Raw genomic sequence first — 24,774 nt, 5'->3', positions numbered from 1 at the left:
AAATATGAAGACTGTTCTTTTTGCTCCATTAAACTCCATGATATCTGACAAAGTTAGAACTGCAATAATATTATTTTAGAGAAAAATCCCTTCAATAAAAACTATAATGGAACTTAGACATGATTCAACTCTCTCTCTCTCTCTCTCTCTCTCTCTCTCTCTCTCTGTGCGTGCACACAAACACACGTGCATGTGTGTGTTTGTGTGCACGCTCGTGCACATGCATGCATACATATGCTGTGATGAGTATGAAAAACAGAAAGAAGGCCAACATTTGTGGATGGCCAACAAGCTGAACATAATTTCACTTTCCATCAGCATGATATGGAATCCCAATCAGACCAATAATTTCTAAAAACAAAAATGTCGGTCCAAATATCTTCAGAAAATTTGCATCTAGAATCAATATCTCAACCCTTTTTAGGAGGATTGGTGCATGTAAGAGTTTAATATAATTGAAATAAAACTAAAGCTTAGATCTTTTAAGTAAGACTGAAAATGGATCGCATACTGGTATCTCCATATTTGTATCCATATTTTTTAACGAATATGAAAATCGATACGGATATTAAATGAATACCAGTATCCATATTTGTTCTAAACATATATTGATACAAAAAAGATGTTAAGGATATCCATATTTGTCTTGAGTGGATACGGATACAAGTTGGATATTAGTTATATCCATATTTTTTCTGTCCAAATATGGATATAAGTCAAATATTGTTAGGACATAAATCGGATTTTTAGTGGAATTCAATGATGAAAAATGATATTAAGTATATAATCATAACGGATGATAACATAATTCACTATACAGATCATGTGACACAATATAATTATATATTTAAGACATGACTATTAAACCTATATGGAGATTGACCTGGACAAGAGCAAAACTTACTAGTTTGACTATATTTGTATTAAAATATTAAAAATTAAATTTATTTAAAGTAAAAATATAATATAAAAATATTAATAATCTTCTGTATCAAATATTATCATTAATCTTTAGTTATAGCATAAATAAAAAAAATAATCATGAATTATCTAGTTTTTAGAGCGCTTGTAAGAAAAATTATAAATAAATATAGTAGTCCACAAAAGTTACAAATATTTATAAATATTTTTAGTCAATAAAATTTTCATAATATCTATAATTAATTTTTTTATTTTTATCATAGAACAAATATTTTTATAGAAAATAATGTTTAATTATGAAATATAATAATATGCATTAAATAGTTACTTAATAATCTGAATATTTTTTAATAAGTAAAAAGAACTACCCACTTAAATTAGATGCAGGGTTGTAATCTAGTGGTTGGGTGCTTGTGTTTTAACTAAGATGTTTCAGGTTTGAATGCTAGGGTTTACAATTTATTTTAAAGAATTTTTTACCTTAAAAGAGGCACCTTGTTATACGAATATCCGAATCCGAATTCGGGCAAATTAAGTATCCGAATCTAGATCCATATCCAGCAGATTTATGTATTAAATATACGGATGCAATCGAACCAAAAAAATGGTATCCAAATCCGACTTGAATCAAATATGGAAACGGATATGGCGAGATTATACCGACCTGTTTTCAGCCCTATTTTTGAGAGACAAAATTTTCACATAAATTGGTGTAATTCAAATTGGTACATGCCATCAAGCAAATATTATACGGATAGATTTCTCCGAGAACCTGTCCTTGCATTTTCATCTTTCAAGTCTTCAGTCCCATCAAAGAGAACTAACATAAAATAATCAAGGAGAACAAGAAGTCAAGTTCCTTAATCACTTAATCCCAAAGGTTCCCATAAACAGTGAGGCACCAAGTTCCCACACTTCTACATATCACGGAATCACAAATTCCAGAACAAATGTATAAGGAGCTTGCCCTCCATCCAAGCTTACTCTCCCATCTAGAATAATACAGGTCAAGTGTGTTGGTTCACCCCATCTCTATCCTCATAGCATCTTCTTTGCAACAGAAAGCATTGAAGTCACTTTTGAAACTTCATTTCCAGTACCTCTGGTACTCCACAAAAAGAAATACATTAACAATCACCAAGGAGCTTATAGATATGACTTTCCTAAATCTATTGACAATGACGATTCTATTGAGGGCAAAGACCAGATGCTCATATTGTCCATACATTTAGAGCCAAAAAAAATAAAAGAACAATTAGAAGCATGAAAGGTATGCAAGAAATTTTAACAGAGAAATCTTTTTCCCAAGAATATTAAGTTTTGCCTTCCAGTCTTGCAACCATTGATTAAATCTTTTCACCTAATAAGCCCAATCACGAATATCAATATGGCCGTGATGAAGATATCAAAAGGCTATGCTGCCTGGATTCTACCTGGCTACATGGTGTTGGACATGCATTGGCACATATACTGGAATTTTTTACTTTAAAGTCTTAACAAACTTTTTCAAAACCAAAAATCCTGGGTTTATAGAGAAGAAATTTAGAATCATAAAACTCAAAACTTAATGGAATTCTGCTAACTTAGTTCCCAGCTCTAACAGATTACATTACTAAAGCTCACACAGGAAACTCCGGGAACTCCAGAGACACAGTCATGTAACATATATGTCTTCATCTTCCGGTCCATATACATGAGAGGTTTGAATACATGTTTTCTGTCTTTTTTTGAAAACTTTTGGTGTAACCTATGTATTTTCCAGACAGCATACATAATTTTGGCTTTTTGATGTTAATAGAAAATAAAGATCTGCTATAACTACATGCAAGGACACATGCAAAGAGTGATTGTATCTTATAATTTGGAAGGCAGGGAATTCACACTATGCACTACTGTCCAACATCAACACCCATAATTGTATTAACAAATAGCCCAAAAGGGAGTCTCAAATTGAACCCAAAACCTTCTAATACATTTGCAAGAAAAGCTAAAGAAAACCTCAGCGCACATTGACACGGCATATGGCATATCATCGCACATGTTTACATGCATGAAATCACACTATTGTGGTGCTCAAAAGCTATTTAATGTGCACAAGAACAGTGGAAAATCTGAAGCACACACCAACATTAAGGAATAGCTATGGCCTGAATATATATTTTTCATTAATAAAGCAAAGTTACATATTTGAATTGTTTCAAAAGCTGCGATATTTGTCTCCTCACTGTTTTGCTTCTGCAAAAGTTCTAATTGTGATGCACATTATAAATAAGGCATGACCTAAAGAACAATGATTCTAGAAAGAAATAGAACCTCATGTGTCTGGTCAAAGATATAGACACGCTTAGAACTTCTAGATGGTAAAAAATTATGAAAATATATAGTTACAAATATATGGGAGATAGTGCAAACTTGAAGAATGGAAATATTACCTCAAAGTCCAATGTCAGGCCTTGAAGATAACCCTCATGAATCTCATTTTTATTGGTTCCAAATAGCATTGCAAAAAGAGTTGGTAAAACAACTTTTACTTCATATCCAGAAGGAAAAATACTATCATATAATTGAAACAATCGTATCGCCTGATCAATCAGTAACCTTATCCTTGTTATCATCATCATAAACTCTATAGTCAGCCATGTCAATTACGATGGCTACCAGGCAAAATTATAAAGTCCTTTAATCAAGAGAAAGGCTTTTTTTCATGGTCTCGTAAACAAGATAAGTAATACTTGCAGATGGAACCACTTTGAGCAGATTTGGAAAAATTCCTTTATAGAATCCTAAAAAACCTTCATGCTGAAGGGTTCTCCAAAACACATCAGACATTCCTTTATATGCAGTGGTTGAATAGGTGCATTGGGCTTGCATTCTGCAAATTGACAATACAGTTAACCATTATGAAAATTCAGAGAGGATAACCATAAACAACCAGACTCAAAAGCTGCAATCAAAATGGCATGAGTTACCTTGTTCTAATAACCTGCAAGGGATAAACACATGTTGCTCCAAGAGCTCCTGAAATAGTACCACAACCCAGTTGCACAAGTGGGCCAGGTTCTACATGAAATGCAAAATTTTCAGAATACGAGATATCATTACATAGAGAAAAGGCATTATAAATGAGAAATGAGAAGTGATAAAAGCAGTATGAATAATATAATGACAAACTTACCGCTATCTTTAAGAATATGCGTTTTGGAGATATCTTTCAAGGTTTCATATGCTGCAAGATCTATGCCTGCATATGGGATAATTCCAAGAAGAGATGGAACAAGCCCTCTATAGAAAGCTCGAGGCCCTTCATGCAACCATATATCTTTTGACAGTGTACCAAGATTAGGAACTTTTCCACCTTCACATGCATAAGTCTGTAATCGTGTTTTCACAAGATCCATGGGATAAATTACAGTCTGTGCCACAGCACCCGCTAAACCGCCAGAAACAAGGCGCCCAGAAGCGCCGATCTGACTCTTATCTTCTCCGTTGGCTTTGACAATGAAATCTTTTAGCATCTCATATGTGTAAAATCTTATTGCACTTTCAGGTGCAACCTTCATCACATTTAGCCCATTCCCCCTAAAAAATCCCAAGAAATGGCCCTCTCTCCATATGTCCTTTATTGCTGGAATAACGTGTGCACGAGTTGTCTGCACTTGCAGAACCACTTTAAGACGATCAAGAGGAGCAGTAGCTGTACGAGAAGCTGCTCCAGCTACGCCACCTGCGATCAAGTACTTGCTTGCATTCACATGCTTACTTATACCTTGTGGAATAACAGCCTGTTCACCTATATCAACAAGGCATACTCTCTCCCAGTACTGATAAATGTTCTCAATGGTTGCTTCATGGGGATAAAGTAGAAGGAAATCTCTCCATTCTTCAAAAGTTATAATCCCATTGTTATCCTTATCCACGTGCTCTACGAAACGAGCAAGCTCCTCATCATCAATTTCAATTCCTGCAAAAGGAAAACTGACCTGGCTTATCAGATGAAATCCATGAACAAGAAGAAACATCAAAACAGGCATCCCATTTTTTCTCCCCATGAGCGTGCATGAAGTGAGACAAAAGATGATCATGTTGACAAAAAATGTAAAAGAGCACCTCTACTACATAAAATTTAAAATCCTAGTGGCTAAAAGTTTGAATGTGAAACTGGCTGCTCGCTTCCCTTCTACAAATACGCTCTTCTTTGACTACATGAACTCCTCCATTTCTCACTGATAAGAAAACTAAGAAAGAGAAACAAGTAGATAAACTGGACAGGGTATAATTATCAGATCTACTCCAAATAATCATGATCAAGGGGAACAAAGCCATCCATCTTATGCTCCTTCCTCCTGAATACACCACATGCAACATCCATGCCCGGCAATAATTAACATAGCAAAGGTTTCCAAGATAAGAAGTTTGATGTTATATGACTTCTAAGACACCAATTGGATCAAATCCCATCCTATTGGATGGAAGAACCGTTATTAAAGGAGAAGCCAACGGGAAGAAGGTTCACCTCAGTTGGAGGGAGAACATAAACAAGAACTGTAGATGCCCACAGTTGAGGCAGTGGAACTTAAATAGAAGACGTATCACATTCCAGAGATGTCTTGTCAAAGGAGCAAGATTGGATGTTGCAACTTGCACCAAAAATTACTAAAATGATTAAAAATAAGCAACATGCAAATGAAGAAATTTGGTGGTGCAATATTGATGTCCAAACGGCAATCAGGGGATTAAGTCTAATGTTCAAATGGTTTTCAAATTTGCATTCTAGTATTACATCTTCAAATTATTGCTGGACATCTCAACCTGCCACGATGTGCTTCCTCATATAGCTTTTATGAACTAAGGGATAAATAAAGGGGAAAGAATTTCAAGACTTGGAGAGGCAAGGAATGGTCCAAGAATGAAGAGGAAAGAAGATATATGGAGAGACAAGGATTCAAAAGGTGCTTCCCGTTGTACACAATTTTTCTTTAAAAAAAAAAAAAACTGCAATCTAGGAGCACAAGGAAGAGAGAGACGTCCTAAAATCTTCGCAGTTGAGTTGAATGGAGATCAGTTTCGTGAGTTATTGGTCATCCAGCACTTCCATTTGTTAAACCCCAAAAGAATAGACTTCTTACCTTACCTTGTGGTTTCAAAAGATCCCGGAGATATAACGTGAACTCCTCTTTCACGAAAGGGAAAAAGACGAAAAGAAAAGAAAAGAAAAGAAGAAGAAGAATAAGCTAGAATTTTATCCGGTAAAGCGAATCAACCGCAATGAAAATTTTCAATGTCCAGTTATCCCTGCCTCGCTCTCAAGATTCAGCATCTACATGCGTCCAAGAACATCCCCTTTTTTGTTTTCTTGTTTCCTGGAAAAGAGAGGGCACACACTAGTAGATGTCTTACCTGCCTTGACGAGCGCGTCCCAGAGCTCCTCGGGCAAAATGCATCCGCTGTGCTCGACATCGATGGCCTGGAAGATGCGGTAGAGCTCGAGCTCCTTGTCGTCCATGTAGCGGCGGAACTCCTGGTAGTCGACCCGACCGTCCCGGTTGGCGTCGCAGACCTTGAGGAGATCCCTGGCGTACTTGTACTCGGCGGGGATGCGGAGCGCCGACAAGCCGGCCTCGATCTGGGCGTAGTCGAGGGGGCCGAGGCCGGAAGCGTCGAAGAAGTTGAAGAGGCTCCGGATCCGGACCTCCCGCTCCTCCTTGGTCTCGCGCAGGGCGAGGAGAACGTGGTCCATGGAGACGGGCCCAGGCTTCCGCACCGGGTTGCACCCGCCGCCCGACCGCTGCTGCTGCTGCTGCTCGCCCTCAGCGGTCAATTTCGGGGGGAAGCCGACGTGCTGCTCCACCGCCGCCTGGCCCGCGCCCGACATCCTCCTCCTCAGGCCGATCCGAATCGGATGGCCGCCGCCACCATCCCCGAGTCACCAAATTTGGGTGGGGACGAGACCTCGAGATCGAGGCAAAACAAACGACGACGACGACGACCAATTTAGGGGTTTTGTTGTGTGCGCGCGCGCGAGGGGGGGGGGGGGGGGGGGGGGGGGGTGACGATGGGGATGATGAACCCGAAATATCTACTTCTTTTGGGTTACGATAACGAGGAGAATGCGGTGAGAAGGAGGAGAATCCTCCTTCTTCTTCGTCCTGGGACCGAATCAAGAAGCTTCAAGAAGAACAAGATGATGAAGAGGAGGAAGAGTTTTCGGAGGAATTGGGGAGAATGCCGGGAAGCGAGAGCGGGGAAGGATTGGATGCGGAGACCCGTCGGGGGCGGTGGGGATCGGGAGGAGGTCAGCGGAAGGTGAGACCCCGGTCGTCGTCGAACGAGCGCTCTCCTTTGCACATATCTTTCTCGCCCACTAAAAATATTTATAGATTTTCGGGGAGTGACGGAGTGTTGGACGGGCGAGGCGAGCAGGGACCGGAAAAAAAGGAGGAGGAAGAAGATGAAGATCAGGAGCCGGCGACGAGGGATTCACAGCGAAAATAAAAAGAATAAATCGCAATATATATATATATATATATATATATATATATATATATATATATTAGGTTGGGCAACACATATCCTCCGAGATATCTGATGCAGCGTAAATTTTGCGCACTTAGCACCAAAAAAAAAAGAAAGAAAGAAAGAAAGAAAAAAGAAAAGTCCCCACCCCGTTCTGATTTCTGAAGGGGAAAAAAAAATAAAGTAAATAAAAGCTCTCCGTATACGATTGAAGGTTGGAATTGATTTCCGTCTCTTTCTCGCGAGCTTTGGAATGTTCCTGGTACATTCTTCTTCAAAGGTAATTTAAAGTGGTTGGAGGCAACCAGCTAGCATGAGCTGACAACCATCTCAACATTATAATGCTGTAATTTATTTAATGACCGCACTTTGGGTGATAGTCTCTGGTCAGTCACTTATCGTCTCTGGTCATTCATCTGTCGCCGCTCCCTCTTTCTCCTTTTTGGCTCTTACCATTTAGATCGCGGTTTAGAATCTTTAGATAGATAAACTTGTCTTTCCCCCTTAATTTTTATCTAATTTATCTAATGGCCGCAATTGTCCCATTAAAAAATAATATATATAACTACAATCTTGCCTTTTCCCCCTGCTGCCAAGGTGAAATACCATCATGTTTGCAACTTTGAAAGGTTCAAATGTTCAAATGGTAGACCGGGAACACGGGCAAATCACTTTATGACCAAACACTTGGAAGTCTCCCGCCACCATGGACCGCCTCTGCGCATTCAAACTATGGTGCTGGCGGTACGAAGACCTGAAGCAAAGGGGATGTTGGGAACTTTGTTTTCCGATCCAGTGTAAACGTGTTCTTTAGGTTGAGACTAATTCCTCCAAAAAAAGAAAAAAAGAAAAAAAAAAAAAAAGAAGAAGAAAGGGTTGAACAGGACTAATTTCTGAAAAAAAAAAAAGGAAAAACGAAAAAGAAGAAGAAAGAGAGTTTTAGGTGGAGACTAGGCTGATTAGCTAAACTGACACGAGAAATAGCTAGTGCTTGCAGGGCTCGTTTGGTTCGTGAAAAGTATTTTTTCTCATGGAAATATGATTTCTGCAAAACAAATTCCTAAGAAGAGGATGCCTAGAAAAGTACTTTTGGCATGTTTGGTTGACCATGTGAAAGTGACAAATTTACAAAGTGCTTATATTTGGTTCGCCATCCATTTTTCTGGAAAAGTTATGTATAATTCCTATTATGCTCTTAATAAAAATTAGGTATTTAATACCTCTTTAATGCTTCTTTAATGCTGAAAAGCCTTTTTGGGAAAAAGTAAAAATGGAGTGATTCCCGCTTAATGGGAAAGTAACTTTCTCATATTTCTCATGGGAAAAACTTTTCCATGAAATGTGGAAATCATATTCTCATGAAAATACAACTTTTCCGTCTCTCTCCTTTAAAAACTCCAACCAAACAAGAGGCACCTCATTACTTTCCTGTTGACCACACTTTCCTCCCTTTTTTTCCCGCGAACCAAACGAGCCCGTAGTTACTCGCGGCATTACCTCTCTTGTATTTAAACTATTCAAGATCAAAATTGGGGTGAAAATGTGACATACCACTAGACAAAGGTGAATTCATGAAACCCACTGTTTAACTTCCATGCTTTAGTTCAAAATTACCCTAGTTAGATGCTTGCTGAAGACCAGCCAAATTCTATTCCTGTGCTGCACACAGAAATTTTAATCTTGAGGCCTCAAGAAGTTATTGAGCATATATTAGGTTCATTCAATGCTTATATGGACTTCCATGTTTTCTTAACATGTGTTTAAACCAATTAAGATGCTATAAGTGACTGCTATTATGACATAAAATGATGTGGATTGAAAATTTGACCATAGCAACATTCCAGGGATTATTTTTCTTTAAGTATCCCTCGCCTTGCTAATTATCCACCTTGCAATCTTGCTGAGAATATATGCTTTTTAAGTCTACTAATTCACCCTTTTAACTTGCCAATCTCTCTATATGATCATCATCTAACAAGCTATCATGTGAACTCTAATTCTTGATGAATAAATTCCCTTCTCTATGCAAACTTTGTCGGACAGGATTGATTCGACTCAGATTCACCATCTCTAAAATCTCGTTTAACAGCTCAACCTACTGACCAGACAACAACATATGTTCCATAGAATCAATGGCCGATCAAATCTCTAAAAACTCAATACAATCGGTTAAAGTTCAGCACGATCTTTGTGCCCTCGAGAAGAAATATCGTAACCATCCTGATCGCGGATAAGAAATGAGTTTAGATGTCCTAACTACACAAATCAGCACTTTTTTTTTTCTATAAATACTAAGCATGAAGACACCCAAGGTACGAGTTTCATTCTTCCATATCTCCTTCATTTTTTATTTTGTTCTAAAACTTTATTTAACTTAAGCGTCGGAGGGTCTCCAGCTAGTTGCATTTACGTGATTCTCTTATCCTTTTTTGTAGTTGCAGATCGGACCCAATGCGGTGCAACGTGTTTCCAACCCACCCGAGTAGAGCAGCATCGCTCATCGACCCGTTCATCTGTCGGGTCGGATTTCGAGCAGTAACAAAGATCTTTCACAAACATTGATTTCCCACCTCTCTGATTCTATCATCTTTATAGCGAAAAGGCAAAAGGCTCCCATTTCCTGTTGATCCCGGATCAGTCAACTATCAGACATTGAGGAGACATAATTCTGCCATGCGAGATCAGGAAATCGTTTGTTGATATTTCTGTATAAGATCTTCATTTCCTAATGACGTAGGTGGAAATCTCTCCTTCTTTTCTTTGTCTTTTTTTTTTTAAAAAAAAAAAGAAACAATAAAGAAGAGGAGGGATCATGAACACCCATCTGTTCCTAACAAAGATAGATGCTGCACTTGAGAGATGACAAAATTCAATCCTAGCCAATGAGGAAAGACCGGCAACAACACATGGAAGCATATGGTAGACACAAATTAAATTAGGTATGGCATAGTTTGGGCTGCTCCTGTTACTTTGCAAGAAAGATATGAACGGCCGGTCCTGGTGCGCTCCTTCCGATTAGGCTACTTTTACTTTCTGGATCGGGTTGGTCGCGTAAGACTCCAAGACTCATTTCCAATGCAGGCAGGCAACGCGGACCTGGCCCATTACGGACACGACAGCCACCAAAACGTTTATAATGGACCCTTTTCGTTGCACGGCAGACGCTCCGGCGACCGGAACGAACTCGATTACGGGCACGATCGGTATCGCTTAAGAAAATAATTTAATAACCTAACATAAAAGAATATTTTCTGAAAGTAATAAATATTTCCTGATTATTATCTTTAAAATGCTTCTATAACAGGCAAAAAGGAAGCATGTCTAGGCTTCAGCTCCTCCTCGGCCTCTTCTAAAGCAGAAGAAAATACCAGGCATGCCTTGCGAGATGGAGAACTTGGACGGATTAGGAGGATGGCTTTGGGCTTCAAGTAAATAAGTACCTCAAAAACTCAGCTCCAAGGGTTTTCCTTGTCAGGCCGACGCAATCTGGAGCCGCTAGCAGCAATTCGTCGGAATTGCATCAAAATAAAAATTCTTTAAAAAAATAATATATATATTTTATTCGGCATCAAAATAAATCTATTCATTTAATAAATTTAAATTACAAAATTACAAATCCTACATATCTACTAATATTAAATTAAAAATAAAAGTTAGAGAAAATAGCCTAATTGAAGGCAAGTCGAAGCGCGTAGACGCTGTCCCGAAGAAATGTTTGCCCCCACGTACGGATCTTCCGGCAATCCTCCTCGGAGATATGACGATCCTAAACTTCTTCTTCGGTACGTCTCGAAAGAAGCCAAATCGAAGCCGATCGGACTCGCAGATTCAGTGAAAAACGAAATAAAAAGAATAATTTACTATGTCTATTTGGATTAATAGTATATCTGCTAAGTCTATTCACAGCATATGCTATGTCTTGCCTGGTGTAGTTTGCTAGGAGTCCTAGTGAGCCTATAATTTGAGCATATAGGCCTTGAAGGACAGGAGTTCCTAAGTTCTTCTTAAGATGTGTAGAGAGATCAAAATAAGTAGAGACATGCTGACAATCGGTATAATTAAATTTATTGAGAATCTTGTCAACATAATGACTTTGGGATAACTTAATACTATTTGCACTTCTAATTATTGTAGCATTTAAAATTAAGTCAGCTTATCCCAAATCTTTCATATCAAACTTATGACTTAAGAATTGCTTTACTTCATCAACTATCTAAAGATCTATCCCAAAGATCAGTATATCATCTATAAAAAGGCACAAGATCACAAGTTTATTCCTAACTTTCTTATAGTATACACATTTGTCTATACTATTGATTTCAAATCCAAATGTTAGTATGATTTCATCAAATTTCAAGTGTCATTGCTTGAGTGCTTGTTTAAGACCATAGAGAAATGGTCTAGGATTATAAATCCCTCTGGTTGGTCCATATAAATTTCTTCATTTAAGTCTCCATTTAAAAAAGCTATTTTCACATCCATCTGATGAATCACTAATTTATGGATGGAGGCTAATGCTATCATGACCCTAATAGTAGTAATACTACCTACAGGTGCATAGGCATCAAAGAAATCTACCCCAGGTCTTTGTGTAAAATCCTTGGCAACTAATCTAGCCTTAAATTTATCTACAGAGCCATCAGGCCTAAGTTTTTTCTTAAAGATCTATTTGCACCCTATAGTTTTACAGCCAGAAGGAAGATCAGTCAATACCCAAGTATTATTTTGAATAATTGACCGCATCTTATTGTCTACAGCTTCCCTTCAAAAAGGTGAATCAAAGGATCTCATTGCATCCTCAAAAGTAGTTGGAGAGTCTTCTATAAGAAAGGTATAGAAGTCATCTCCAAATATTTTCTCTACCCTGTATCTCTTACTCCTCTTAGGTTCTGCTTATACTTCTATTTCTCTTGTCTTTATTCTACTAGAGCTATTAGCTATACCACTATCACTCTAGTCCTAAGTGGAAAGGTGTCTTCAAAATATTTTACAACTCTAGCTTCTATAATAGTGTTGTTATTAATATCATTTTCTTTTGAATTAATCACCAGAAATCTATTGACATTACTATTGGCTGCATATCCTATGAATATGGCATCCACTATTTTGGGCTCTATTTTCTTTCTTTTAAAATCAGGTATTTTTACCTTTGCCAAACACCCCCACACTTTTAAATAGCTAAGATTAGGTTTTCGATGTTTCCAAACTTCATATGGGGTTAGATCATTATTTTTGGAGAAAATCCTATTGAGAATATAACAGGCTGAAACTAGAGCTTCCCCCTACAAATTCTCTGGTACTCCTAAGCTTATAAGCATTGAGTTAACAATATCCATTAAAGTCCTATTTTTTTCTTTCTTCTACTCCATTTGATTGAGGAGAATAAGGAGCAGTCACTTTATGAATGATTCCATGATCTTCACAAAATTGAGTTATCTCATTAGATGTATATTCACCTTCCCAATCTGATCTAAGGATTTTAATTTTTTTTCTATTGGTTCTCAGCTTCGATCTTAAAAATCTTAAATTTGCTGAGTACCTCCTTGTGTATGGCTCAGAGTCTTAGCAAAATCAGACCATAAATTGAGTAGTTTATCTATCAGACAGGCTATCTGGAATGATTCATCCAAATTGGTTTTATTAGCCCTAAGCTGGTGGATCAGAATTTCAAAATCATAGATTTGGTCATTCATAGGCTTTGAGTCCACCATCCTAAAGTTATTGAAGTCGGAAGTCTTGAACCTCTTTACCCCAACATCATCAAGACCATATTTGCTATCTAGGGTGTCCTAGAGTTCTTTGGCACTCTTGGCTGTGCAATAAATGTTATATAGCCTTTCAAAGAGAGCACCTAGAATTTTATGGATACAATGATAGTTTATCTCATCAGGTGTCCTAGAGGGTGTGCTGGTGAGGGCAGAAGGTTCAGTGTGGGAGGAGGATGAACTCCAATTTGGATTTTGGGGAGTAGTATTTCGTGAAGTAGTTGGGTTTGACCCATTATCAACTTCAATGGTGCTCTCACCTATGGCTGAGATCAACTCTAATGTGGTGAGCCAGAACCGCATTTGGTTCTGTCATCTTCTAAAGTTATGGCCATCAAGTTTTTCAAGTTTGGCACTAAGGTGGTCACTAGTGTTGGAGGCTATAGGTTCAAGATTATAGAAAAGGAACAGAAACTAGAATGAAGGCAAAAAATTTATGTCAAAAGATTGCACTAAAATTTGTATTGATTTTGAATGTCTAGTTGATATATCCAAAAAAAATAATAGTTAGATTAGTGGTGAAGCACTAGGCTCACTTAAGTATCAGCCTTTCTTAGGCACGTATGCCTTTTTGACAAGCTTTTCTTTGACACTATTAGTTAGTGGATATAATCACTAGAAATCACACAAATTCAATTTTTACAAAAATCTAAATGCAAACTTAAATTTGTTGTTATGGATTAATCAATTTTCAAATTTTCTGCTTGAATTTTTTGAAATAATAATAATTAATTATTAATTTAGTGCTAGCTAGACAATTATTCTAATTGAAATCTAATATGTTAATTCAATGAATTATATACTAGAATTGAAATATTGTTTTATTAGAATAATTGATTACTAATTTTGTGCTAGCAAATCAATTATTGTAATTGAAATCTGAAATGTCAATTCAATGAATTATAAGATTTATTACGTTATTAGAATAATTAATTACTAATTTTGTGCCTGCAAATCAATTATTGTAATTGAGATCTAAAATGTCAATTCAATGAATTATAAGATTTATTACCTTATTAAAATAATTGATTACTAATTTTGTGGTAGTAAATCAATTATTGTAATTGAGATCTAAAATGTTAATTCAATGAATTATAAAATTTATCACCTTATTAGAATAATTGATTATTAATTTTGTGCTAGCAAATCAATTAGTGTAATTGAGATCTAATTTATCAATTCAATGAATTATATATTATAATTGATTTATTTTCTTATTAGAATAATTGATTTCTAATTTTGTGCCAACAAATCAATTATTATAATTAAGATCTAAAATGTCAATTCAATGAATTACAAAATTTATCATCTCACTAGAATAATTGATTACTAATTTTATGCTAGAAAATTAATTTTTGTAATTAAGATCTAAAATATCAATTCAATGAATTATAAGATTTGTTACCTTATTAAAATAATTGATTACTAATTTTGTGATAGCAAATCAATTATTATAATTGAGATCTAAAATGTCAATTCAATGAATTATAAGATTTATTACCTAATTAGAATAATTGATTACTAATTTTGAGCTAACAATTCAATTATTGTAATTGAGATCTAAAATGTCAATTCAATGAATTACAAAATTTATCATCTCACTAGAATAATTGATTACTAATTTTATGCTAGAAAATTAATTTTTGTAATTAAGATCTAAAATATCAATTCAATGAATTATAAGATTTGTTACCTTATTAAAATAATTGATTACTAATTTTGTGATAGCAAATCAATTATTGTAATTGAGAACTAAAATGTCAATTCAATGAATTATAAAATTTATCACCTTATTAGAATAATTGATTACTAATTTTGTGCTAGCAAATCAATTATTGTAATTAAGATCTAAAATGCTAATTCAATGAATTATAAGATTTATTATCTTATTAGAATAATTGATTACTAATTTTATGGTAGCAAATCAATTATTGTAATTGAGATCTAAAATGTTAATTCAATGAATTATAAAATTTATTACCTTATTAGAATAATTGATTATTAATTTTGTGCTAGCAAATCAATTATTGTAATTGAGATCTAATTTGTCAATTCAATGAATTATATATTAGAATGATTTATTACCTTATTAGAATAATTAATGAATTAATTATTATGTATTAACCAATTTCCGAATTTTCCGTTTGAATGGGATCTGGAAATTACTCTTTGAGGAGTTCAAATGGAGGTATAATAAACTTTTTGGAGGTTAAACAAATTATTATCTTTTTAGAATGATTTACTGAATTATCTATTACTAACAAAAAAAATAAACCAAATACTTCTTTGGATTGTTAGCAATATATCCCTTAACTAAGTAAATAAATCTATAACTATAATTAATAAAAATTCTTAAAAAGAATAATATATATTTTATTCAGCATCAAAATAAATCTATTTTGACATAAAAAAAAACTATTCTAACACAAAATAAATCTATTCATTTAATAAATTTAAATCACAAAATTGCAAATCCTACATATCTACTAATATTAAATTAAAAATAAAAATAAGAGAAAATAGCCTGATTGAAGGGAGATCAAAATGCGTAGACGCTGTCCTAAAGAAGTGTTTGCCACCATGTACGGGTCTTTCGGCAATCCTCGTCAGAGATTTGCAGATCCAGCGAAGAACGAAATAAAAAGAATAAAATAAACTGAATATAATTGCGAAAATAAAAATCAAAAGTGGCTGAGAAGAAAAAATTTTCTTTAAAATTTTTGTGATAATTTTCTCTAATTTTTTCGTGTCTAGAATAGGATGAAATAGAATAGGATGAAATAGAAGGTATTTATAGGGAGATTTGAGCAAGAATATTTTGGTCTTTTTGTGGACGCATCCGTGCTTTCCGTGGACGCGCCCGCGGTGATTTGGCGAACGTCCCAACAGGCATTTTGCGAAATCGAATCTCGAGCCGCGTATGCATTTAAATTTTTTCAAACAAAAATAAGGAGGAGCTGTGAGATTCATCTATAGCGAAGGGTAACAATTACAGAAGCCCATATGTAGAAGAACCACCCACGTCCCTCGTTCGCGATGCGACAAAGCAAAAGCGGAGCTTTATTCATGATCGCTATACCTGTCACAACTCACAAGATAACCAATACAAGTCCGGATGGAAGAGAGATTTAGCGACACGGCGTAGTACATAACCACAGTAGAAACCAGAAGTACATCATATGATTCCCATACGTACGTGCTGTTATTGCAACAAGAAAGAAAAGAAGGGCGAGCAGGAGGTGCTGAAGCAGGGGCTAAGTATTTTTACGTGGTGAGGATGGGAGGCAGGTAGTCAGTGTTGGTGCCGAGGACCCGGGCCCGAGTGTCGGGGAAAAACTCCATCCCTGGCAACTCGGTGATCGCACCATCACTGCTGACTCCAATCGGGTAGGCGAGCAGATGTCCCGGGAGGTCGCGGTCAGGATTATCGCTCGAGTACAGGGCCCAGTACTGATCCGCAACCTTGTTCACCTTCCGCACGCACTCCACACTCTCCGGATGGAGGAAGACGTCATCCAGCATCCCAAGGTGCTCATACCACAGAGCCAACCGGAAACCATGGATCTGTCCCCTCGCTGGTTCCCTCGCGGACAGATAGCAAGGCTGGTACGCACCCATGGCAATCTCCGAGTCCCGGGCTCCATCCATGGACCTCTGATTGATGTTGGCTGACCCAACGATGATGTACTCATCATCAACTGAAACAAACAGACAACCAACTCTAAAAACAATTAGCAAATGAGCAGATGCTAGTAAACTCAACTCAATATTCCATCAATATCCAATCCAGAAAGAACCAGATCAGCTAAAAACTGGAGGCCCCATGCAGGACTCGAACAAGAAATGAAAATGCTAGGCAGGGTGCACGACATAGAGAGAAATTGCACTTCTATTAAAAGACGACATGATTCTGAATCAAAAATACCTGCATCCCATATGATAAACCTTCCGGAAAGGAGTCAGCAGTACAAGAACTCACAGCTATGACAAGAATATATCGGCAAAGCATTTCAATAAAAATCACACGAAAAGCTTAAATTTTAATGAGGAAAGAGACAGAAAAACAGCTCGATTTCATCATATCAACATGCAAGGACTGGTAGAGTGAAAGTGATGGAATGTTGCAATGTAAACAACTCATAACTAGAAATTCCTGATGATGACATTATCACAGTTGGAACTCAGCCTTGAATGCATTTCGGATGGTGCCGAAGTACAGATAATTTTATGATCTAGCATGCCTTTTATTTTTCCAAGTTGTTGTAAATCTCTCGACATGGAATTGTAAATTTTCGCGAGTTCACATCTTACAACTTTCGTCCAAGCTTATATCACGCCATCTCAATTTTCACTTATTTAGCAGCCAAAAACTCTCCCTTAAAAAGATGAAGTTAAAAATAATAATATATATATATATATATATATATATATATAGCTTTCAATTTGTTCTGAGCTATGGAAAAGACATATCATTATCTTGGAAGTTCAAAAATATCTAAATGCATCCCTAAAACCCTTTTTACTAACTTCCTAGTTTGGTTTCCAACAGTCCTAGAAACACTAGATAATGCAGCTCCTGACATTGAAGAGTTTCAAGTTCGGACTGCCAACCGTTGCAGGGCCCGCGCTACACATGCCTCTGCTTGTTCGAAACCAATGGCCATTCCATCGAAGCCATAAGAGTTTCCAACAATAAACTCCAAGAAAGTAAAATAAGAAATATGAATCCGAGAGCAGAATAAAATAAAAACAAATTTTAAGGATGTGCGACAAATAAGTACCAATCATCATCTTGCTATGAACGTAGATCATGAACCGCCTGGCCTGCTGAGCTCTAATATAATCGGTGTCTGGTTCAGGATGCTCCTCAGGTTCGTATTCTCCGCTCTTCTTTACCTCCCGATTCCCTATGCAAAAGAAGGTGAGATAGTCCTTAGGGTTTGCTTCAATCCCTTTTGCCCGGAGGGCTTCTATGATGTCAGTATACATCATTTCCATCGTCCTTCGTTGCCAATCCAAGATTGCCTGAACTGATCCGCTTTCTGGAATACCCTCCGGCCACATAGGCACAACAACGTAAACAGTAAACCGCTCCCCAGCTTCAATCTTGCTAACAATCTTCAATGATAGCTCCTTAGGGATCAGGTGTAACGCCCCAATGTCCTCAGGCTCGATGTCATCTGGCTTCCACCCAAAAGAGCTGCCGAGAAAGTATTGGTTTTCGATATAGATGAAATTCTTTGCCCTGCGGATGGCATTTATGTAAGCATCCTGAATGCTTCTGTCAATGATGTTATCCTTTCCACTGACAAGCCCAGCTCTAGCAGCATCCTCTGGAGCATCGGGAAAGCCGAATGCGGCACCACCATCAATGGATCTGAATAGCTGAACATTCCATGTCTCTCTATCCTCTGGGAGCATGACAGGAGAAGGTGGAATGATGATGTCTGCCAGATCCCTAAGCTGCACAAGAAGATCCTTTCCCCCTTGCTTTCTCCATCTCTGCTCAAAATTGTACAGCACATCCCAAGCAATGAGTCCTTCTAGCCGTGAATGAATGTCATGCCAAGGTTCCCTGGGTCCGCCTTTCTTGATTGATGCATCCTTAAAATTTGGCTGATGGAAATCATCATGATGAGCTGTATCCAGGGTCCTAAAAAGAGAATGAAACTGCGTATCATATCTTCCGTCGCAAAGGTCAATGCCCCCAATAAAGCTCACAATTCTCCGCTGTTGAGAACCCTTATTAGGCATCTCATGGTCTACAACAACAATCTTCTGATGATGAGTGAACATGGTAGAAATCTCCAGGTCCTGAACAATGCTCCCTCCATCATCAGGATTCCGGGGACACAAAACGCAGTGCACATCTGTGCCCTGAAAGTAGTTAGCAGTATCCTCGTCATGGGTGGCCATCAGACCATCTTTCTTTAGCAATCCTACTGAGGTCCTATCATCCCAAACAAGCATAAGGACCCGAACACCTTCACTAGCCTTTCTCTTGAGTAGCTCCCCAAGGGTAACATCTCCACCTGGCTTTTGCCTCTTGGAGTCCCTCAACAAGGTGATTTCGGTGTATACTGACCACCCAGTGATGTAAATCAGATGCTGGGCATTGCTGATCGCATCAAATATGTCCTCCCAGCATCTGTGCGGACCATAGTATTTCCCATCAGCAAGAGGAATTTTGGGAATGAAGTTGTCAGGGACGTGTGCATCCTGGTAAAGTGTTACTTTGCAACCCCGTCTTTGAGAGAAAAAGGTATAAGGAACACCAGGGTACTTTGCACTCCGGATACCTCTTGCCCAATTGCGATCTTTTGAAATGTCAAAATACTGAACTTTCACATGGATCTTGGCTCCTCCATCAAGAGGATTGCGGTCTTCATCACAAATTTCGAGCCATCTATCTGCTTCCTCACCATCTAGGATCTCCGCGACAGGCAGATAAGCCCTTCCAATCAGTGATGCCCCGATAGGGTTGTCAAACTTGACGGTGAAGATGACATTGGCGGCCATGTGGGCACAGTAGATGTGAAAAGACTCGTACCAACGAGGGTTGACAGGTTCATCGGTTATTAATCTGGTTCGCCCAACTCGGGCCTTCTCTAAATCAATAGTTGCATAGAGTTTGGAAGACCCCTTGCCAAGACCGATGGCGTCTTCAATTCCTCCAACAAGCTGCAAACGAGGATTTCATAATATAAACAGAAATCAAAACAAAGGGGGAGGAAAACATAATAAACAGATAAATGAAGCTAAACCATCAGCTGAAGATTATAAGATAAGGCCTTCGCACATGTAATCCACCGCTTGAGGTGGGGGGTGGCGAGGGACAAAAATTAACCAGGCCTTGTATGTGTAATGAAAATATATAACACTTGCAGATGACACCTTCCAAGCATGAAAAGCATATCTGGAGCATTCCATGACTATCTTTAAATCACACCGAGTTTAATGAAGGTACTTTGACCGGCAAAATTATTTGTAGATAAACCAACAGCTTCAATCAAAGAGAAAGCAATTACAGGAAATTTTCTTCTTATTTTGGCGCCGATACATAAATAATGAGAGATTCAGCCTCCACAGATAAGAAAAGGTAATCCCCCCCCCTACCTGTTAAGAAAAATCATTTAAAAACTTCAACCATTTTGAGGAGCAACAAAAGGTGGTTGCGACAGTTTTTTCCTTTCAACGCCTTCCAATAGTGAAAACATAAGTCAACTACAAGAGATACAAATAGCATAATAAACTGCAACTCTCATCCATTCATTCACAAGGTAATGCAGAGACAAATTGTCAATATCTCATCTCCGTTTACCATCCAATTATAAAGTTAAACTGGAGAAGGTAGAAAGTTACAGCAGAAAGTTCTGTCTGGTTAGTTTCTTCAGGTACTCCTGTCAAACTCCAGTTTTTGATCATCATCCTCAACAAGACATTTAAACATGATCGACGAAAAACAAACCACAAAATACCAGGGCCAGTCAAAGTTCTTCAGCACGATGAAGCTCGAGTGTAATTAAAATACACATCTCACAGTGAGCTGTTACGAGAAATTTCTACAACACCGAAAACAGTCTCTAGAAAAATTCAACCCTTTTATGGTGGTTTACTTCGAACCGGTTTATTTAAATAAGGATGTCAGATATATTGACATAATCCCTCTGATCTTTCAAGTCGAAATAAATGCACAAGTTGGGGGAATTTAGACTGATAATCTACCAGAATGAGCGAAAAGATGAAAAATATACCATGAATTATGCGTTGCTCTTAACAGATGAGAGGAGAAATATTGAAGATATGGCGTAAATACAAACATGGACGACGCAAACCAGATTAAAGGACAAAGCTCTGCTCGACGATTTAATGGCTATAACAACAATTTACCTGGCGGATAAATTTAGGAGCACCGGCGGAAGCTCTGGAGAGCGAATCTGCCTCAAAGATGGTAACATGCAGCGTTCCATGGAGCAAAATATGCGCCATCCCTTACCTGTATACTCCTCAATGGAAAATAAGAGAAAAAGAAATGAAAATTTGATGAGACCGAGACAGATCTAAGCCAAACCCATGCGGACAGAATTAAACCACCGAAAGGAACAGCCTGATGCACAAAAAAAAGAAACAAAAAAACAAGAAAAACATTCAGCACCCGACCGATGTGGCAGAAGAATTGAAAAGACCTAGAGCACGCATAGCACCGGAGATCCGGACTCGGAGAGAGCAACGGCCGACTTTAAACGTAAAAGAAGAAGAAGAAGAAGAAGAAGAAGGAAAAGCAATAGATCCCGACCCGACAATTTCTTTATCTATTTTTTGCCAACAGAGAGCAAAAGAAAAAGAGACTTTTAGAACACACAAAAAAAGAAAGGAAAAGAGAAGAGAAATAGAAATACTTGCGGAATGAGATCGAATGCATGAGAGTGAACTTAACAAACGAAAATAAAAGCAGGGGAGACTCACCGACGGATCGGGGGATTCCGAGTAGTGATCTCACGATCCGAAAAGAACTGAATCGCTCACTCACTCTGGCGGTGGTTTGGTTCGGAGGAGCGGGAGAGAGAGAGAGATCCGAAAGGGGAGCTCGACAGCCCGGAGAGAGTGAGGGGGGTCGGAAGGAGGAAGAAAGAAGGAGATTATTATAATTAGAATGAACCAATGTAATCTAAAAGGATATAGACGAGTAAACGTACGAACACGATCCGAGGCGAGGTGGGTTTGAGGTGCACTCCCAACCGTAAGTGATTCCGCATTCTTTCTGGCTTTACATATCAAATCGTATCGTTTATATAATATATATATTATATTGTAGATAGACAATGTGGATAAGTTTGACCCAGCATGCGGATCGTCGGCGACCGTTGTATCGGTGCAGCAGCCCACTCTGCGGAGCTGCTCCATATATACATACGTTAAGATAAATGTTTTTTTTTAATAATAATAATAAATTATTTAAATTGAAAAAGCCAAACGATATGTATCGTGTGTATATATATATATATATATATATATATATATATATATATATATATATATATATATATATATATATATATATATATATATATATATATATATATATAATTTATGTATTTTTATGATCTTAAATTGGTAAAAAAGAATGGTATCAATTATACTGATGTAACAAAATGCACCGTAGAACTTCTACGTATTTTAAAATATGAATAAATTTAAATTTTTGGATTTTGGTGATTAGATCATACTAAAAATTATAATATTTTAAAGTATGAGTAAATTTTTGGATTTTGGTAATTAGTTGAAACTGTCCATTTTAATATTTTTCTTATGATCAGATTAAAAATTATAAAAATACATTAATTTTATTTTTTATATAATTGTAATATATATTATGTTCCAGATCTAAAAATTAAATGGTACAATCGCCATCTTTTTTTTTTCTTTTTTTTTTGGCAGTAAGTTAACATAAAATATGCAGCTCAACTCATGCATACATTTATACATGCATATATTAGCATATATACATGTTTAAGCAAAAATATTAATTTTTGATTTATTGATACAATTCCATGATTGATGGTCGCGCATCCCATTCTCTCAATAATGGATTTCTTGCCCCACCCGATTTTGTCATTTGGATACGGGCATATAATAGGATGGGCAGCATGAAATGACACGTTGCAACCTCTCCCTATAATTGGCTGGTCCCAAAAACTCATCCACTGCTTTTACGAGGCGGCAAATAACCAAAGGCCCATACCACGGCAGCGGAGTAGAATTGGAATGTTTTATTCAAGTAAAGCCAAAGAATAATGGACTCGAATGGTCTTAAAAGGATGCAATTTCAATTGTGCAAGCGCTAATAATTGAAAATGATGAGCAATAAGAGTATCAACGAGCAGTGAATTTTGGCAAGTGTCACTATTAACTTAATTTACATGTAAATGTTAATCACATATGCGTCCTAGATTGCTCTCCATTTTCAAAAAATATTCCCAAGTTAAGCTCAAACCTTTAGATCTAGCTTTTTGAGCACCTACCAGAGATGGATTACAGCAATAATAAACTTTGCGTGCGTGTTTATGTGGATGGATAGATATTGAAGTGTTTATATAGAGATATAACATAGAATCATCTTTTCTTACCTTTGTATGAACATGCAAAGATATTTCAAGGCAAGACCTCCCAAAAAGAAATCTCAAGGTGGCAGCATTGGATATAACACTAAAAAGCGAAAAGGGAGAAGTACAACCTCGTTTTCTTTCCAGTTAATTTTGGATTTAATCTCCAGCTACATTTAAATAATGTTCGATTGAGCTCTAGTTGTCAGTTGTTTGTTAGAACATGCTCATAGGAAGTACAGTACGTCGGAAGATATGGTATGTTAGAATAGCTTTGCAGTTATCAATTTGCGCTAACAGTTGTTAAAATAGGACAGATAAAATTGCTAATTTTGCGACGCTCGCAACCTGAGCGATGATGCTTAGATAAATAGAGATCAAGGACTATTCTAACGGCGACGAAGGCAAAAAATTCCTCCTCCGTTTTTGAAGGGTGTTTTCGGATTTATAAAAAGTACTTTAACATTTATTTTTTTAACATGACCTTCCTTCGGTTATTTGATGCAGCCACCGGGATCGGCCCTCTTCATGCCCATAAGGGACGCAGAGGTGAGGGCTCGTTCTACGTTCCGCACTCAGTCAATCGATGGAGATGGGTGCAGATCCTAATGATGAAGACGAAAACAAAAACAAAAAAAAAAATGTTGCGGCTGACGCAGTGAAGCAACGTGAATGCTACGCTGAGTGATTTTTTTGGAGTTACCATAGCATTGCTCTCCGACGAAAACTAAGAGAGATGGGGGACCTCATAACGAGTGGAAAGCAGAAGCGGATCGAGGGGCACCTCCATTCACACGCACACACACTCTCTCTCTCTTGCCGACACGGGGAAGAAACGGGGATGGAGACCGGCAGCCACTCGCTCTCTCTCTCTCTCTCTCTCTCTCTCTCTCTCTCTTGCCGACACGGGGAAGAAACGGGGATGGAGACCGGCAACCCCCGAGTGGCTGCCGGCCACTCGTGTCCCCCTCGGAATTGAATCTTGTCACGTAACGTGCCCCCATCTCATTCTTGGAAAATGCCTGTTATGTGCCCGCGCGCATACACTAATCATAAATGCCGATTTGGCAATTTGATAGCCAAATATTCTGATAAAGAGGACAGCGAACCTCGTGATTGCGAGGGACCTGACCGGGTCCACAAAAGCAGATCACAAGCACTTATTCCTCTAATATGTGAGACCCCTACGGATGACCGCTTCTAAGTTTTTCTATTTTGCATTCCCATCGAGTCGGCTGAGAAGTGAAATGCTGGACCAATCGCTAATGAAGCTATACGTTTGCCCTAATTTTTGGGTCGGGATTGTTTTTTTTCTATAAAAGAATGATTGATCTTTTTTTGCCACGTCGGCGGTTGGATCGTGCTCCATACAAATGTCAAAACAATCTAAACTCTCTCATTCATCTATCTGCATGGATCTTGAAGCCAACGTTATGCTATTTAATCATGGATTTACAAGAAGAAAACAGAAT

General features: G+C 37.6%; 2 protein-coding genes across 7 annotated transcripts; both read right to left on the bottom strand.

Moving 5' to 3' along the window:
• Window positions 1–1,667: 1,667 nt before the first annotated feature.
• On the bottom strand, window positions 1,668–7,431 carry LOC103718528 (calcium-dependent mitochondrial ATP-magnesium/phosphate carrier protein 3-like). 3 transcript variants are annotated; one of them, XR_003387784.4, is made up of 5 exons: window positions 6,319–7,431; window positions 4,097–4,882; window positions 3,891–3,981; window positions 3,354–3,793; window positions 1,668–2,023 (listed from the first exon to the last, which is right to left on the bottom strand). XR_003387784.4 is itself a non-coding variant. In XM_008807396.6 (4 exons), exons 1-4 carry the CDS (start codon window positions 6,791–6,793, stop codon window positions 3,601–3,603), a joined length of 1,545 nt encoding a protein of 514 aa, XP_008805618.3. In that variant the 5' UTR covers window positions 6,794–7,431; the 3' UTR covers window positions 1,668–3,600. The 3 variants fall into 3 exon arrangements, 2 of the variants coding, with proteins under 2 accessions (XP_008805618.3, XP_088564268.1); XM_008807396.6 differs by having other exon boundaries at window positions 1,668–3,793; XM_088708142.2 differs by having other exon boundaries at window positions 1,668–3,793; window positions 4,097–4,896; window positions 6,319–6,508.
• An 8,805-nt stretch (window positions 7,432–16,236) lies between these two features.
• On the bottom strand, window positions 16,237–22,073 carry LOC103718527 (phospholipase D alpha 1-like). Of its 4 annotated transcripts, none has more exons than XM_089926531.1 (5): window positions 21,666–21,975; window positions 21,355–21,511; window positions 21,090–21,195; window positions 17,981–19,880; window positions 16,237–16,897 (listed from the first exon to the last, which is right to left on the bottom strand). In XM_089926531.1, the coding sequence occupies exons 3-5, from the start codon at window positions 21,186–21,188 to the stop codon at window positions 16,464–16,466; spliced, it is 2,433 nt and encodes an 810-aa protein (XP_089782657.1). In that variant the 5' UTR covers window positions 21,189–21,195; window positions 21,355–21,511; window positions 21,666–21,975; the 3' UTR covers window positions 16,237–16,463. The 4 variants fall into 4 exon arrangements, with proteins under 4 accessions (XP_089782657.1, XP_089782658.1, XP_008805616.3 ...); XM_089926532.1 differs by having other exon boundaries at window positions 21,386–21,511; window positions 21,666–21,945; XM_008807394.6 differs by lacking the exon at window positions 21,355–21,511 and having other exon boundaries at window positions 21,666–22,073.
• Window positions 22,074–24,774: the final 2,701 nt, after the last annotated feature.

The sequence above is a fragment of the Phoenix dactylifera genome, chromosome 12, assembly GCF_051530095.1.
Source record: "Phoenix dactylifera cultivar Ajwa chromosome 12, Ajwa_hap1_PhDact_Kaust_v1.1, whole genome shotgun sequence".
Classification (NCBI taxonomy): Eukaryota; Viridiplantae; Streptophyta; class Magnoliopsida; order Arecales; family Arecaceae; genus Phoenix; species Phoenix dactylifera.
The sequence above is the reverse complement of the archived record's forward strand: the minus strand, read 5'-3'. Positions and strand labels throughout refer to the sequence as shown.